Source organism: Rhincodon typus, chromosome 16, assembly GCF_021869965.1.
Source record: "Rhincodon typus isolate 14 chromosome 16, sRhiTyp1.1, whole genome shotgun sequence".
NCBI lineage: Eukaryota > Metazoa > Chordata > Chondrichthyes > Orectolobiformes > Rhincodontidae > Rhincodon > Rhincodon typus.
In genome coordinates, this window is record NC_063347.1 from 17,619,296 (window position 1) to 17,637,785 (window position 18,490).

Consider the following 18,490-nt stretch of genomic DNA (forward strand, 5'->3'; position numbering starts at 1 on the left):
CAGAATTGTGAATGATTTTGAGTTAGTAGATATGGTGAAGCTGATTTCACTGAAAGCAGAGTTAATAACAGAGGAAACAGATTTAAGATTATTGGAAAGTCAATAGCTATTGGGATGAGGAGAAATTTCTTTACACAGTGAGTTGTTTTGATCTGGAATACTCAATTGAAAAGGGTGATGGAAGCAAATTCAATACTTATTGGGAATTGGAATTAACAGGTCATATTTGCTGGGCTATGGGGAAAAAAAGGGAGTGGAATTACTGTATAGCTCTTCCAAAACAAAGCAAACAGACATGATGGGGGTGCTGAATGGCCGCTTCCTGTGTTGTATGAGCCTATGATTCCACATTGTGGATGCGAATGATTTTGATTTAGTAGATAGGGAGAAGCTGACTTTGCTGACACAGAAAGAATACAACTGAGGTGAGAAAAGGAGAGAGCTTTCCTGCTAATACAAAGCAAAGCATACCTTATCTTGCTTAAGGTAAAATATTACTTGATAGGATGATCCCATCATAGTTCCTCGATGAATTCCGTCCTTAATTTTATCATATTGGAACTTCTCCCCAAGAATAATGTGATACTGCACAGAACTGACATCCTGTAAAAGAGAAACAGCCAACATAGCACATCCAGGTTTTCACATCAAAGGAATAAAACTGCCTTTGTACCTTATTATTACATCTGAAAGGAAAAGATCCAGCTGACATGATCAAGAATAGTTACCATTAGTCATGTGACTTATTGCCAATCCTCCACAAGTTACATAGACAATGCTTCAGGTAGCTGCTCATACCATAAACCATCCCCATTCGGAATGGAATGGATGCAGGGCAGCAGAAAACAAAGAGTGCCAGTTATCTACACATTGCTGTGCCAACTCCACTCTCAGCATTGCTAACTTTCCCAGAGAGGTGGAAGGGGAGGGATGTGCGATAGAGTGAAGGCACCTGGCTTGTTAATTGGGAGGATTGAGGCCATTAGGGAGCTCATTAAGAGCTTGCCCTCTGATCTCCAGAGATTATCGTGGCTTTGGCAGTCATGAAGAGTTCTCTGAAGCTGACCAGCTGCAACCTGGTGAGAACAGGGGCAGTAGCACTGAAACGGTTTCATTTAAAACAAAATAGGGAATGTTTGGACAAAAATGTACTGGGCAATAATAAAAGTCTAATAACCAACTCTTCCCTAATTTCTCCTTGGTCCCAGATTTCCAATTCCCTGGCCACTTTGAATACAAAGATCTACTCATTTTTTTTTAGCCCACATATAGGTGGCAAAACAGCACAGATGGCTGCTAATTCAAACCAGAACATGGTCCAATTGCCTAGTATTCCTGCTCCTTTCCCATTGCATCAGCCATTAGTTTGACGGCAGGCCCATGTCAATGAATCCCTACAGTGTGAAAGCAGGCCATTCAGCCCATCGAGTCCACACTGACCCTCCGAACAGCACCCATCCAAACCCACCTTCTTACCCTATGACCCTGCCAACCCACCTAGCCTTCACATGCCTGGACACTATGGGCAACTTAGCATAGCCAATCCACCTAACTTGCACATCTTTGGACTTGGGAGGAAATCGGAGCACCCGATGGGGAGGCGATGGCCTAGTGGTATTATTGCTGGACTGTTAATCCAGAGACCCAGATAATGTTCTAGGGACCCGCGTTTGAATCCCACCATGGCAGATGGTGGAATTTGAATTCAATAAAATATCTGAAATTAAGAATCTATCGATTACCATGAATCCATTGTTGATTGTCAGCAAAACCCATCTGGTTCACTAATGTCCTTTCAGGAAGGAAACTGCCATCCTTACATGATCTGACCTACATGGGACTCCAGACCCACAGCAATGTGGTTGACTCTTAACTGCCCTCTGGGCAATTAGGCGTGGGCAATAAATGCTGCCTAGCCAGCAACGCGCTTATCCCGTGAATGAATACAGAAAAATAAATGAATAAAAAGAACCCGAAGGAAACCCATGCAGATACAGGGAGAATGTCTGTGTGAAGGCTGCACAGTCACCTAAGGGTGGAATCAACCCTGGTCCCTGGCACGGTGAGGCTGCAGTGCTAACCACTGAGACACTGTACCACCCATATCTAAGATCCTTAAGAAACCAATCCAATGTAAAACAAAATTTACAATCCAGAATCAAACTTTCGTCCCGATTCCTGCTGCAACAGGAAGATCCTGCCCTTTAAAATGTTTATCTACCATGTTATCAACCATCATTCTTGCAATTGATTGGAAACAGAATAGTCTTCACAATTACCTGAAACTACATTTAAAAAATAATCCTAGCAGAAGGCTAAGGTCAAATTATTTACTTGGCATAATACAAGTTGTTTCTCAAAAACTGACTTACGTTAAGTATTCTAATAATTTTTTCTGATATTATTAGGTGAATGGATTGTATTTGTATGACATTCATCTGTCTAATAGTTTACTGGAAGCATTAATCCATTTAAAATAAATACTTCAACTTTGCTTAGAATCATTGAGAGAAATATGACTTAATGCATGAAGTGTCCGTTTACAAGCAGCTATTTCTCATCCATCATATTTTAGATTAAAAAGATCACAACTTTAAAATCTACCATAAATACTAGCATTAATTCTAGGTCCACCACTGGAAAAGTACCTGGCCATAAAATTTATCTATTGGTCTTTAATATTTTTGCCCCAAGGCAATACTTCCATACTTTAAAAAAAGAAGACATTCCAACCTGGTGTCTATAAGTTTAAAAGTGACCCTGCTGATAATTGGGGTTGTGCACACATGTGCAGAGCTTCTCAGTTCTAATCGTTCAGAGTAGAGTGTCATTGCCATTTTTGGGGAGCTTTAAGATGGATAAAGTGCTGAGATTGGGTGTGAATGCAAGATAAAATGGGCAAATAATGGAAGTGTTCAGCATTTTACTCAGCTGGTACAGAAACAGGGAACCAATGCCCTCCCAAGTATATGTTCATTCAAAGCTGCACAGTTACTCAAATTAGACATTCCCATGACGTCCCTTTAGATTACTAGGTATGTACAGCCATGCAAGAATATTTAAAAGGAATATTACCCAGGAGGCGGATAGGCATTAGCATGGTGGAATTGACCCAAACTATCTCCACCACTTCAGAATTGGATCCATATCCTCTACGATTAGACAGCCCCTGGAATCATGGATAGGACCTCCTGCTATTCATGATTTTTACAGCTTTTTTGTTGTTCTTATTACAGCCTCTTCTCGCTTACTTCTTTGCATCCCAGAGGCCAACATGAAGCACAATAACACATTGGCCTGGAGTTAGCAGGATGGCCCTGCATACTCAATCTCTGGCCTACAGAACTTGGACTGGAAGGCCTGGCCTCAAAATGGACCAGGCTTCATTCTGCGACTATCAGACTGCCAACAGGCCCAAATGTTCAGCCGATGAGTCAAAATTCATGGGGCAATATTCACCACATTTAGATATAGTTAAAGCAGGAATCATACCAGTTGTTCACTATCCTGAACTCTGTAGTACTCTTCAATTGATGCGTCTTCTGGCATTAGTATAGTGTACTGTTCGGATGACTCTATCTCATCAATTAGATGGTAGTGCTAAAGGAAAAGCAGAACAAAATCAAGAATTATGACCTGTTGTTCCATTCAAAGGGTTAACTATGACTTTTATACTTTTGCTCAAAGAAAGTTTCTCTGCTGCTGGCCTTTCCTTTGGAATTAGGTCCTTAACAGTTATAATTTTGCATTTGGAACCTGCACTTAAGTTTGTTTCTTAATCTGCTCACTAGCTGATCTGGGTAGCTGAAGCATTGCCAAGGAACCTCAGGCAAAGAATCAGTGACTCGCATTGGTGATGAACAAACATAGGAATGGAACAAAAACAGAAGTTGCTGGAAAAGCTCAGCAGGTCTGGCAGCATCTGTGAGAAAAAATCAGAGTTAACGTTTCAGGTCCAGTGACCCTTCCTCAGAACTTCTGTTTTTGTTCCTGATTTACAGCATCTGCAGTTCTCTCGGTTTTTATTAAACATGGGAGTTGTCTGAGCTGAAGTGTGATATGTCTGAGTTGTCTACTAACACTTAGTGTTTATACTCTTTAGTGACACCGTCATAAAATTGTAGTGAAAATAGTTCACAAAAGAACAATAATCAGACAGGAACCCTAAGAATTAAATGTCTTTAGTGGGCCAGGAACACGACTGATGTGGTCATATCACCCATAGCATTCATCAAAGACCCGAAAATGTAGTCACAGAGGCTGAAAAGTTAAGCTGAAGTTTTCCAAACTTGGTGGTCACTGTTGGGTACCATGTGTAGTGTTCATAGCATCCTCTCACAAAGAAGGGCACTTATAAAAATGACAAAGACAGATCATAACTGTGCATGGTAGCTGAAATTAGCCTCAAGCTAAATGCAGCATGCCATGTTTATTGATATATAGATAGAGCATTATTGAAGACTTTGCGCAAAATGAAGGAGACCTTACACATGTACTCATGCTCTCAATCTCCCCCAAAGTCTGACTTCTTTTTTATACACCTTGTCTCATCAGTAAATGTGCACCAGTGCCTTTTGTCAAATAGATAATGACAAGCAATAGTCCTACCATTGATCCCAATATGACCCAAAAATAGGCTTTCAACTTGCCATCTGGGCATAATACTGTTTTCTCTATTCCCAGGCATAAAGAAATGCATTTACATTAACTTTAATTGGAATCGAGCAGTGCAAATCCTTTGCATTTGATATAACACTTTCAGACCTGGATAATTTTGAAAGTCAGAGTGAATAGACCACTGTCAGAGCCATTATTAGGAATAAATATCCTCGAGCTACATAATCAATTTTGTTATTCTGATTAAAACCTATTCATCAATAGCACAAGACATAATCATATGTTACAGCCTATTGTATTGCAGTTAATTGCAAGATTTTGGGAGATTCAAATTGACAATATCTCCCAGGTTAACATTAATCAGCCATATGATCAGTGTCTAACAACTCTTTTAGAACTTCCTAACAGTCGTCAGATTTAAGTGATCTAATAATTCCTTCTATGGGAATCAGACATGCACAGCAGCTACATGAGCCATCTTGTGGAATTGCTTCCCCTCCACAGTAATATTCTGACAGTTTCCCACCTATGTCAGCAGCACCCACCTCTCCCATTAAAGACTGCCCTCTGTCTATAGATATGGGTGCGCTGACTGGCTTGCCCACTTTCGCAGTCTGGCTCTTCCCTAATTGGCTAGGGCTCTTTGAATTAATTGATTAATCAGGCACCCCAGGACATTAGGCACTCTGCACACTGAGTGTAGACAGCATTGGAGTCAAGTTCTGGAAATGGTGCTGAAATCTAACAATTTACTAAGTATGGAAGATTCCATCAATAGAAATATTAGGGTCAGTGAGGAATCACATATCTCTTCTGTCTGCATTAAACTTTGCATTGTCGCACTTACCTGCTTTTCCCATCTGTAATTTTGTCTTTTATTTGAATTCATATTTCAGTATTTTCTTGAAGACCATTGAATGAGGACATAGTGAGAAAACTGCAGCATCTGTGGAATTGCACATTAACATGGACGTGCACCTTCAAAACAGAAGCGAATTGGGGAGAGTGAACATTTTCACCTCCCCATAGGCAGCGCTGATAATTACTAAGGAATGGGTTTGTAGGGCAAGTAGAACACAAGAACTAGGAGCAGGAGTAGGCCGTCTGGCCCTTCGAGCCTGCTCTGCCATTCAATAAGATCATGGCTGATCCTTTCGTGGACTCAGATCCACTTAACCGCGTTCTCACCGTATCCCTTAATTCCTTTATTGTTCAAAAAAAATCTACCTTTTTTTTTAAAAGTGTTTACTGAAGTAGCGTTAACTACTTCACTGGGCAAGGAATTCCAGAGATTAACAACTCTCTGGGTGAAGAAATTCCTTCTCAGTTCAGTCCTAAATCTGCTCCCTCTAATCTTGAGGTTATGCCCTCTTGTCCTAGCTTCACCTGCTAGTGGAAACATCCTCTCTACTTCTACCTTATCTATTTCCTTCATAATTTTATATGGTTCTATAAGATCCCCCCTCAATCTTCTGAATTCCAATGAATATAATCCCAATCTACACAGTCTCTCCTCATAAGCCAACCCCCTCAACTCCGGAATCAACCTAGTGAACCTCCTTTGCACCCCCTCCAGTGCCAGTACATCCTTTCTCAAGTAATCAACAACTCTCAAGGTTATCATGGAAGTGATAAGATAAACTGTTGATAGTTTTTCTAAAAGATGTTATAAGGTGTATGAATTGTTAGAAATCAATATTAGTTCCAATTCAGATAAAGATGCTTTGCCTGTATAAAGCAATAATTAAATGCTGTTATTTGTACCTGCAATAATTGTTTGAAATGAGAGTACTGAGGCAGTCGTTCTAGAAGATCAAGCAAGCTAGGCAGAAGTGGTGGTAAATCTTCTGAAGAAGGGAACAAAATCTAAATACAACACAATGTAATAGATTAGACAAAGCAACTCTGAACAAAACAACTAAGAGGTGTAAAAGCTTTATAACATAATAGTGGAAAACACATTACACCATGTAAACATACACTGCAAATAATGACAATTAACATTGCATGTACTATGTGGAGCTAAATCCTAACTCTTAATAATGGGTGTGTTGGGGTCAGGTCTGAGGTTAATGTTCTAGGAAACATGACACAGGAACAAAACCATTTCAAATGGGCCCACATCTCGTTATAGTGGAGGCAGAATAGATGAAAGGTAACCAATCTACTTGTAGGTTGGATGTTTAAACAATATAACACATGCTTTCATTTTAACAGTCCTTTTTAAACTCATGCCAAAGAATTTAGGAAATCTGAAAAGTGAATGGAAGCAAGAAGACAGAATCAACGAGGTAAACACTAAAAAATTACATTTGAGAGTTAGAGGAAACTGTACTGTTATTTCCAGGCCCAAGAAACTAAACGTTTCATAGGTACTGTAACGGTCTATCAGTGGACCACTTCTGCACCTCCAGTCTCTCCTTACACCTTTCACATGCTCTTTACTTACCATCTGTCTCCCCTAAGATTGGAAAATGCCTCCTGTGATCACATCCCCCATCTACCCCACTACCACTGCCAAACATGGCAATTGTTTCAAAAACATAAATTGCTGGAACTGAATTCTGAGGAAGGGTCACTGGAACCCGAAACAGTAACTCTGATTTTTTTTCACAGATACTGCCAGACCTGCTGAGATTCCAGCAACTTCTGTTATCATTCCTGATTTACAGCATCCACAATTCTTTTGGATTTTATTCTGGCAATTGTTTCCTCTGCCATTATCTCTCCTGATCTCTCCTTTAGACTTGGCTAGTCAAATTCAAATTCCACCATTTTAATAAAGAAAAAACCTGGAATTAAGAATCTAAGAAACAATTGTTGGGAAAAACTGATCTGCCTCACTAAAGTCCTTCAGGGAATCTGCTGCTATCCTTATCTGGTTTGGCCTACATGTGACTCCAGACCCACAGCAACTGTCCTCTGAAATGGCCTAGCAAGCCACTCAATTGTATCAATCGCTACAAAGTCTCAGCAAAGAAATGAAACCAGACGGATCACCTGACATTGACCTAGGCACTGGAAAAAACAACGGCAGAAACAGCTCTGTTGACCCTGCAAAGTCCTCCTTACTAACGGCTGGGGGCTAGTGCCAAATTTGGGAGAACTGTCTCACAGCTTAGTCATGCAACAGCCTGCTATTGTCATACTCACAGTGTACCTTACAGACAATGTCCTAGACACCACTATCACCATCCCTGGATCCGTTTGTCCTACCAGCAGAACAGACTCAGCAAAAGCGGTGGCACAGTGTATACAATCAGGAGGGTGTTCCCTGGGCATCCTCAACATTGACTCTGGACCCCACGAAGTCTCATAGCTTAAACACAAGCAAGGAAACCTCCTGCTGGTTACCACGTACTGTCCTCCCTCCACTGATGAATCTGTACTCCTCCATGTTGAACAACACTGAGGGTAGCAAGGATGCAATATGTACTCTGGGTGGGGGATTTCAATGCCCACGACCAAGAGTGACTCAGCAGCAGTGCTACAGATCAAGCTGGTCAGGTCCTAAAAGTCATAGCTGCTACACTGGGTCTGTGGCAGGTGGTAAGGTAACCAACAAGAGGGAAAAACATACTTGACCTCATCCTTACCAATCTGCCGACTGCAGATAAATGTGTCCATGACAGTATCAGTAAGAGTGACCATCACACAATACTTGTGGAGCTAAGGTGCTGCCTTCACATTGTGTGACACTATCACCATGCTAAATGGGACAAATTTCAAACAGATTTAGCAACTCAAGACTGGGAATCCATGTGGTGCTGTGGGCCACCACCAGCAACAGAATTGTACTCCAGCACAATCTGTAACCACATGGCCCGGCATATCTACCACTTAACCATTACCATCACTCCAGGGGACTAACCCTGGTTCAATGGAGAGCGCAGTAGGACATGCCATATGCAGAACCAGGCATAACTGAAAACGAGGTGTCAACCTGGTGAAGCTACAAACAGGACTACTTGCATGTCAAACAGCTTAAGCAGTGATAGACAAAGCTAAGTGATCCCATAACCAACAAATCAGATTTAAGGTCTACAATCCTGCACATCCAGTTGTGAATGGTGGTGGACAATTGAACAACTCACTGGAGGAAGAGGCTCCACAAATATCCCCATCCTTATTGATAGAAGAGCCCAGGACATCAGTGCAAAGATAAGGCTGAAGCATTAGCCAGAATCTTAGACTAGGAATTCCATATGAATGATTCATCTTGGCCTCCTCCAGTGGTCCCCAGCATTATAGATACCAGTCTTCAGCTAATTCGATTCACTCCATGTGATGTCAAGAAATAGTTGGAGGTACTGGACACTGCAAAAACTAAGGGCTGTGACAACATTCCAGCAACGGCACTGAAGACCTGTGCTCCAGAACTTGCCGCTCCCCTAGCCAAGTTCTTTCAGTAGTTACAACACTGGTGTCTATCCGACAATGTGGAAATTTGCCCAGGTATGTCCTGTACATACAAAGCAGGACAAATTCAACTTGGCAAATTATTGGTCCATCAGTTTACTCTCGATCAGTGAAAGGATAGAAGGTGTCATCAATAGTGCTATCAAGCAGTACCTGCTCAGCAATAATCTGCTCAGCGATGCCCAGTTTGAGTTCCGCCAGGGCTACTCAGCTCCTGATCTCATTTCAGCTTCAGTTCAAACATGGACAAAAGACCTGAATTCCAGAGATGAGGTAAGAATAACAGCTCTTGAAATCAGGGCCACCTTCAACCAGCATTAAGGAGCCTGTATCGGGGACAAACTCTCCGCTAGTTGGAGGCATACCTGGCACGTAGGAAGATGGTTGTTGCTATTGAAGATCAGGCATCTCAGCTGTAAGACATCTCTGCAAGTGTTCCTCAGGGTAGTGTCCTAGGCCCAACCATCTTCAGCTGCTTCATTGATGACCTTCCCTCCATCAGAAGGTCAAAAGTGGGATGTTCACTGATGATTAAGTGATTTTCAGCACTATTCACAACTGGTCAGATATTGAAGTAGTCCATGTTCAAATGCAACATGGTTTGGACAATATCTGCAATTTCTCATTCAAGTCACTCACCATCCTGACTTGGAAATATATCACCATTCCTTCACTGTCACTAGGTCAAGATGTTGGAATTCCCTCCCTAAGGGCATTGTGGGCCAATCTACAGCACATGGGCTGTAGCAGTTCAAGAAGGCAGCTCACCACCACCTTCTCAAGGGCAACGAGGGACAGGCAATAAATGCTGGCCCAACCAGCTACACCCACATCCAAGGTGAGAAGCGAATTGGTTCCCCTTTTTTTAACCTCCTTGGTTGTCCACAAGAAAGATGTTTGATTCTTTTTAGCCTGCAGCTATATCACACTCCCATCAGAACACAGTCACTAGACTAGAATGAAGGAGCCAATTACCTGGTTTTCTGGAGTTAAAGAAAGAGGAATACTATTGTTTACATGATGATAGGTGTGTTATACATATTATCATTTACGGAATTTGATTGGTTTTAAAAATAAATGTTGATTGGTTTGTTTTATTGCTGTGAAGATTTATTTTAATAGGTCAGCAAGCCATTACAGAATAGTGCCGCGATCTAACCTTGCTCAGAAACCAATGTGGCTGTTGACCTCGGTGGTGTGAATGAAAAGATATTTTACTTTTGACTTTGTGATAAACACATTTACGATCATTTTTGATCTCAGTTCATTTCAGAAAACACCAGAGTTGAGTTCAGGAGCAAGTCTTAGTTTCTCTCCTAGCAGGAGTTCAGGGCTGTTCAGGGAACCACTTACCACAGCAGAAGTTGTAATAAACTTAGGTTCTGTTGTTAAAGAACATCTGTAGCCTCATGTGATATGCTTCAGTGATTAATTACCATGTTAATTAATTAAATAAATTACACATATGATCTATCAGGTTTTATTCTAGAATCTGACTTATCCAATAGCTAGGATCATAACACAGAACATAGAACATAGAACAGTACAGCACAGTACAGGCCCTTCGGCCCACAATGTTGTGCCGACCTATTATCCTACTAAGATCAATCTACCCTGCATACCCTACATTTTACTATCCTCCATGTGCCCATCCAAGAGTCGCTTAAATGTCTCTAAAGTATCTGACTCCACTACCACTGCTGGCAGCGCATTCCACATGCCCACCACTCTGTGTGAAGAACCCACCTCTGACACCTCCCCTATACCTTCCTCCAATTACCTTAAAATTATGCCGCCTCATAATAATCATTTCCACCCTGGGAAAAAGTCTCTGACTATCCACTCTATCTATGTCTCTCAACATTTCAAAAGAAAATAATAAAATATGACATTTCACACACACAAACACAGGTATACAGTTTTAAAAAGTGTCTCAGAAGGTAGAGAATATACTGTTTAAAAGCTGTTATAGTTAAAGTCTTGTATCCTCAGCAGTATCAAAAGTTGCAGAACACCCGACTTCTCAATAAATGGATGTTTTTCCAATTTTCTTTAACATTGGGTGAGGCAGCTCACCACTACTTTCTCAAGGGCAATTAAAGCTGGGCAATAAATGCTGGCCAGCCAGCGATGCCCACCTCCCACGAATGATTTTTTAAAAATGATTTGAAAGAATCAGGGAGAGTGTTTTCCAGTAATTACTGTTACCAATCCATTTTACTTTATCCTGCTCTGCTGTCCCACAAGACATTACTGAAGTATGGGTTATTTGTATATTCCCAAGTCTGGCTCCATTGTCTTTCCAAGCTGGACAGTTGCAGACAGCACTTGCATGTGCAACTTTTTATACACATTAAACTAAAACAGGAGATGCAAATTTCTCGACACATAAATCAGTTGGTTGTTTCTAATGTCTTTAGATAAAATGGTAATTTTAGTACGTTCAAATAATTTTGTTTATTCCTGAACTTGCCTCAATCTGTTGTCAGATGATTGCTGCAAACTCTTCAGGTCCATATTCCTTCCTTTTTAAAAATTAATTCAGTCAATGAAGATTTCGGATATTAACATCAGATAATGGAAGTTGAAACTTGATAGTCCATATTTTACCGCTGTCATGGCAATATATCAGGGCCAGAGCTTGTGCACATTGCCATGCCACTCACAGTTTGGAATGAAACAGCTCTGTATTTCTGACAAGAGTTTGCTTAAGGGCTCCTTCAGAAATTACTGCTATTCTGATAGATCCCTCAATGTGGAAGAGTTGGGACAGGGCAAAATGCTACCCCTTTTTCATAATGGTCAGTTGCAAATTCTGAACTTGAGGTCCAGCGTCAGACAGCCAATTTGGCAGCTGCTGTAAATGAGAGGTTAAGGTGCTGGCGAGTAGAGTGCCAGGCGGATAGGGAGATGGTGTTAGGGTGCCAGATAAGTGGGCTTCCAGGTATGTAGGGGGTAGGCTGCCAGGTTGGTTGGGTTCCAGGAGAGGTGGGTGCCAGGAAGTGGTGGAATGTTTAGGTTAAGCTGGGGGTTGGGTGGTCTGAGAGATAGCGACTCCACCAAAGGACACTATAGTTATTGTGTAATTGGGAGTGCAGGGGTGGTGATGTGTCCAAAATGCGGGAGTGCAGAGTTCTACAGGAAGAGGGATGGTGGGTCCAGTCGTAGAGAATAGGCGCTGGGTCCAGAGGGAGGGGGCTGCAGTTTCAAATTCCAATGGTGAAGAGCTGGTAAGTTGAGTCTGGTGGACAGAGAGTGGGGGGGGCGGGGGGTGGTGTTGGTAGTTGGATTTGGAGCAGGGGAAGGGAGAGTTGGAATGGTGGTGATGCAAGGAGATTGGATTTTGGAGGCAAAAGAGGAGGGTTATCCTGACCTGAAGCGAGCAAATCAGATCCTACGGCAAGTCAGGAGAATTGGGTCTGGACCTTATTACTGCCTTGGTCCCAATGTGGTGGGGTTGGAAATAACAGCAGGAAGAGGATGTCCAGTTCCAGGGGCCAGGGCTAGGACATTTTGGGTCCAGAACTGGGAGAGGGGTGTATGGGTTCTGTGGGTATGGAGGCAGGTATCGCGTCCAGAGCGAGGAGAGAATGGATGCGATGGCAGGTCAGGGAGGAAAGGGTCTTAGAGGAAGGAGCGGGTATCGACTCTTGTGGGGGAGAGGGTGTATCAGGTTTGGTGGATGTTGAAGCTCTGGGTGAAGTGTAATTGTACGTGTTTGTGGTAATTTGGGGCAGATCAGTTGAATTGATATCAGGAGTCAGACCAGGTATTTAATAGTATCATTTTTCTGAGTGACTATTTACCTAATTTCGATGGAACCGTCCAGATTCTCTGATTTAAATGGAAACATTTGGAGGGTTCCAGGCATAGGGGAATTGTCCTGAGGAATCTTCAATTTCTCAAGCAACCCTTTTGGAGTTTGCTCCATTGGGAATTCTGTAGGGTCCCCATGTGCAAATCCCATCTGGCCTTCAGATACGCTTATCTTGCAATTGGAAAATCTGGGCCATAAAATACACTTTAAATTTGAATCAGAATGAAACTAAGAGAAAGCTGCAGTTACATTCAGCTAACATAGTACACTAGAGATAGCAAGCATATTTTTTATTGACTGTGGTGATTTCTAAACAACAACATGTGTCAAGTCCAGCAAAGCACTAGCCCAGCATCATGTAACACAGCTCCATTAAACTGGTTTTAATTTGTCATGCAATTTTTATGACAGGTTCAAATATAGTATGAAAGGCAAAATTCAATGTTTGCCTGCAGAAATGTTTTGAAAATGGGAGCATGGGATTGGAGGCAGGTGTTGGTGGTTAAGTATCTCCATGCATTAAAATGCAATATTTGATAGATCCTTTCCAATCTGGAATCATCTCTGTTTGAAATGTGTTCATAGAATTTTTTATTTAAAACATCACAAAACCCTGAAGATAGCCTTTCCTCATTGAAAATCATTGTATAACTTTCTGCTAAAGCACTTCCAAACTAGCCTAGATAGATGATTTAAGAGAGAGCTAGTTTTCTCTTTATGAAATTAGCACACAGATTATGTTTTAAATCATGCAAATTACTAAAATCTCTACTTGAAAAGACAACAAATGTACCTTATCAATGATATGAATGTATCCATTTACTGCGGGGATATTGCGAATGACAATTCTTGCCCCACCGATCGTCAGATTCTTAAAAATACAAGTTAACATTAACTTCAGTTATTTTTACAAGTCAAATATGGCAAATCTGATCAGAAGTTTACATAATTCTACTCCATTGTGTAATAAAATTGAAATCATGAAATAATTTATATTGTGGAATAATTTTAGTTTGAAATTTATATTAAAAGGACTGCAAGTTAATTGGGATAACAAGGTGTAGAGCTGGATGAACACAGCAGGCCAAGCAGCATCAGAGGAGCAGGAAAGCTGACGTTTTGGGTCTGGACCCTTCTTCAGAAATGGGGGAGGGGAAGGGGATTCTGAAATAAATAGGGAGAGAGGTGGAGGCGGACAGAAGATGGATAGAGGAGAAGATAGATGAAGAGGAGACAGACAGGTCAAAGAGGCGGGGTTGGAGCCAGTAAAGGTGAGTGTAGGTGGGGAGTTAGGGTGGGGGTCGGTCAGTCCAGGGAAGACGGACAGGTCAAGGAGGCGGGGATGAGGCTGGTAGGTAGGAGGTGAGGGTGGGGGTTGAGGTGGGAGGAGTGGATAGGTGGGAGAAAGGACGGACAGGTTAGGGAGACGGGGAGATTTTGAAGCTTGTGAAGTCCACATTGATACCATTGGGCTGCAGGGTTCCCAAGCAAAATATGAGATGCTGTTCCCGCAACCTTCGGGTGGCATCGTTGTGGCACTGCAGGAGGCCCAGGATGGACATGTCGTCCAAGGAGTGGGAGGGGGAGTTGAAGTGGTTCGCGACTGAGAGGTGCAGTCGTTTGTCAGTATCAATGTGGACTTCACAAGCTTCAAAACCTCCCCACGCCCAACCGCATCCCAAAACTAGTCCAGCTCGTCCCCACCTCCCTAACCTGTCCGTCCTTTCTCCCACCTATCCACTCCTCCCACCTCAACACCTACCCTCACCTCCTACCTACCAGCCTCATCCCCGCCTCCTTGACCTGTCCATCTTCCCTGGACTGACCGACCCCCACCCTAACTCCCCACCTACACTCACCTTTACTGGCTCCATCCCCGCCTCCTTGACCTGTCCGTCTCCTCTCCACCTATCTGCTCCTTTATCTATCTTCTATCCGCCTATCCGCCTCTCCCCCTCTCTCTATTTATTTCAGAATCCCCTTCCCCTCCCCCATTTCTGAAGAAGGGTCCAGATCCAAAACGTCAGCTTTCCTGCTCGGTCTGCTGTGTTCATCCAGCTCTACACCTTGTTATCTCAGATTCTCCAGCATCGGCAGTTCCTACTATCTCTGCAAGTTAATTGGGTTGCTTCAATAACCAAGTTATTTTGCCCCAACCTGCGGCCAAATTGAGTAAACTGCTGTGAGCAGAGAGCTGCATTTTGCTAGCACAGTTAAATTTGGCATGATTTGAAGTGAGAAGCTTCTAATACTCAAATTTACAGTACACACAGGCCAAATGCAGAGAGCAAAAAAACTAGATGCAGGTACTGGATATCTGGTGGATCAATGGTTCCAGAAGGGTTGTTCAGCTTCAAAGGGGAACTACAATGGAGAACTGCTAAGAAGTTTTGGTGTTTGGGAAAGATGAATTCTGGAAGGAATAAGATCAGGAGCAGAACAATTCTATCTGAAAATATATTTTTCAAAGTATTGATCTAGATGGTGTAGCAAAGAATACCCACACACTTGGAGCTTAGACAGACATTTCTTCACAGGGGCAATTTCTAAAATTCAAGTTATTAGACCGTGGACAAATTTACATCATGTCATCCGTATAGAGGTTTATAAAATCATTAGGGTAAATAGGCAAGGTTTTTTCCCTGGGGCAGGGCAGTCCAAAATTGATGGCATAGGTTCAAGGTGAGAGGGGAAAAATATAAAAGGGATCTAAGGGGCAACTTGTTCACACAGAGGGTGGAGTGTGTATGGAACGAGCTGCCAGAGGAAGTGGTGGAGGCTGGTACAATTACAACATTTAAAAGGCATCTGGATGGGTATATGAATAGGAAGGGTTTAGAGGGATATGAGCCAAATCCTGGCAAATGGTAATGGAATCATACAGGATATCTGGTCCACATGGACGAGTTGGACTAAAGGGTCTGTTTCCACGCTGAATATCTCTATGACTCTATTTTGAGGAGGATAAAATGAATTAGTTGTGTTTGAACTGTGTTGTGTGAATTCATTTATGACAAGGCAGAATAGGATAGCACTAAAGGAATGGATTGCTATCTATGAAAATACTATGACTGGGATCAATCAGAAGGGGTCGTTCGGTCTCTTCCAGAAATTGGTAGTGGTATTAACTCGACAATAATGTGCCTAACACTTCATCTCCCTTTATGTACCCTGAATGACCAATGGTAAGCTAACTACCTTAAATAATAAAACTAAGCTGCCTTCCTCAACACTAGCAAAATTAAGGCTGTCCTTCCAGTGGGTACTCCCTGGTACTTATGTCAAGGTCACAACATAAAACAACTCAGCCTCTAATTTCTCATTGCAACCAAAGTAGAAGCTGAATGGGAGTCCAGCTGGGAAGCCTGAAAATGGGGCAGAATTTGCTTTTATTCAAATCTGGCCTGCAGCAAAAAGCTCAAAGTTCTTGAGTTGAGGAGTTTGGTGGACTAAAGAGGGAGGTGAGGGGTGGTATGGTCTGCTCGTCCACTTTGTGAAGCTGGATTTCCTAAGAAAATCCTCTAGATTCCCCCAGACCAAAGTTTTTTTTAAGGACTTTAAAGGCTATCTATATAAATCAGTCAAGGAAAGACCCAAGGCAACTTTGTCACATCTCTATACATTACTGTTTGGGAATAGATGAAGTCCCCATTATCTAGTGGCTTACATTCCCCACCCCCCCGACTCCATTCAAATATCCCACAATTTACAGTCAAATATAGCTCTTTGCGTAATGTTTGGAGGACCAGGAACTTTCAGACAGTTTGTTTTGTGAACCACAAAAGAGGGAATTAATTTACACCACTGTAGTCCAACGAACTGTTAACAAATAGTGGTGGTGAGCTATGGTTGTTTTTTTCAATGAGAAGAAAGACCTCCAACTGTGTAGCACAGCGACAGAATGACTTATGAGGACTTTTGGCACAAGATAAAAAAATCTCAAAGAGCTCATTGACTAGACTTTTACATGAGTGAAATAGCAATCATCTGGGCAGTTAAACTATTAGCCACATTCACAGGATGGAATCTTGCTAACTGTGAGATTGCTTTCTTTTTAGACAATTTGTATTCAAACATATTCAATACATCAGATATCACCAGTGATGCAAATTGTTGATGAGCAAGTACAAGACAACGATCTAAAGACATTTTATTGCCACATTGGCATAGCAATGTTTACTTCTGGAATGTTCTCATTAAGTGAGCTGCATTTTGATCCAATTACACATTCACACAACCCAAATTAATCAGTCTCCTCAGTAAATGACAACTTCTTTTCTTTATCCTCTAAAATATATCAAAACAAGAATATATGGAATTGTTTACTTTTTGGTATATGCTGAATTGCACCAAATAAATTCTTTCTAACTGTAATTTTATCTTCAGGAATCCATGTAAGCTTGTTAGGAGGAAACATAGTATGAGATGGATGTTGACACACATTAACATTTAGGAAGTAGTGTGGGAAACATTCCTGATAAACACAGTTTCTTGGCAACGAAGTTAGGCTGGGCTGAGTGTATATAGTGAGAAAGGTGAAACTAAACTTTGCTGTATGTTCAACCACAGAACAGCACTCTACTCTCCTTAAAATAATAAATCAAGTTTTAGTCCACGTAAATCACATGTTTCAAATTTACTCCTTGTTGATAGAGTAATCTTTTTATTTAAAAAAATCTGTTTCTGAAAATTGTTCTATGCTTAAAATGAGGAAGGCATGTCTAGGAGTGTCGGGGGTATTGGCAGGGGACTGGAAGATATATTATAGTCTTTCAAGGAAGAAATTTTCAACTAACCCATATATTGAACATGAAAAGTAAAGATAAATTACTTACCCCATTTTCATTCTTGATTAATAACCTGGTTAATATGTTCATTGTTGGTAAGTTCTGTCCTTCATATTCCTTTAAATCATCAACAGCAAGCCCACCCATAATAAAATGTGACCTATGAAAATACCAAGTGCTGGAATTATACTAGTTGTAAATTTGCCTGCTTGCTTTATTTCAACTGATGGAAATCACAGCTTCAGAAATCCCAAAGGATCAGTAACAAACTTGAAAATAATTAGCACTATAATAGGTTTTTTTAAAAAAGAAAACTACTATAACAGAACTTTCTGAGTTCTGAGGAAGGGTGACTGGGCCCAAAAGATTAACTCTAATTTCTCTCCACAGATACTGCCAGATCTACAGAGCTTTTCCAGCAATTTCTGTTTTTGTTTCCGATTTCCAGCAGTTCTCCCAGTTTTTATTTAGAACAGATCTTTTTCTCTTTGTTTTCTGTGATATTTTTTCATTCTCTTCATTAAAACAGAAATGAGAATGGGCACAATTAAAACATCAGTGTCTTGATTGTAAATGTAAACAGGACTTTGAATGATGCTGATATGCTGACTTTGCCGCTGTGAATTATTGCTACTAATTCACACTGCAGTTTGTTTTATAACATTAACTGTATTTGTTATATTGCCAGTGAACACAAGTTCATATTCCCTCCAAGGCAAGCCTTACTGTGCATATTAAATACAATAGGCTTTTAAAAATTTAAATTACAGAACCTGGAGAACACAAAGCTACAGTACTAGATACATCCAATGAGATCAGCAAAGTCAGCACCAAGAAGCATAGGGGCTAG

The 18,490-nt window shown here is 41.4% G+C and overlaps 1 protein-coding gene across 1 annotated transcript in view; it reads right to left on the reverse strand.

Annotated features, from left to right (window-relative positions):
* stab1 (stabilin 1) overlaps positions 1-18,490 on the reverse strand; it is a 216,208-nt gene that overhangs the window by 78,452 nt on the left and 119,266 nt on the right. The window contains exons 31-35 of the mRNA XM_048606708.1: positions 17,689-17,800; positions 13,647-13,724; positions 6,382-6,483; positions 3,493-3,600; positions 472-603 (exon numbers count right to left, since the gene is read on the reverse strand). Of these exons, the coding sequence (XP_048462665.1) occupies positions 472-603; positions 3,493-3,600; positions 6,382-6,483; positions 13,647-13,724; positions 17,689-17,800 (532 nt within the window). The remainder of the gene's footprint in view (positions 1-471; positions 604-3,492; positions 3,601-6,381; positions 6,484-13,646; positions 13,725-17,688; positions 17,801-18,490) is intronic.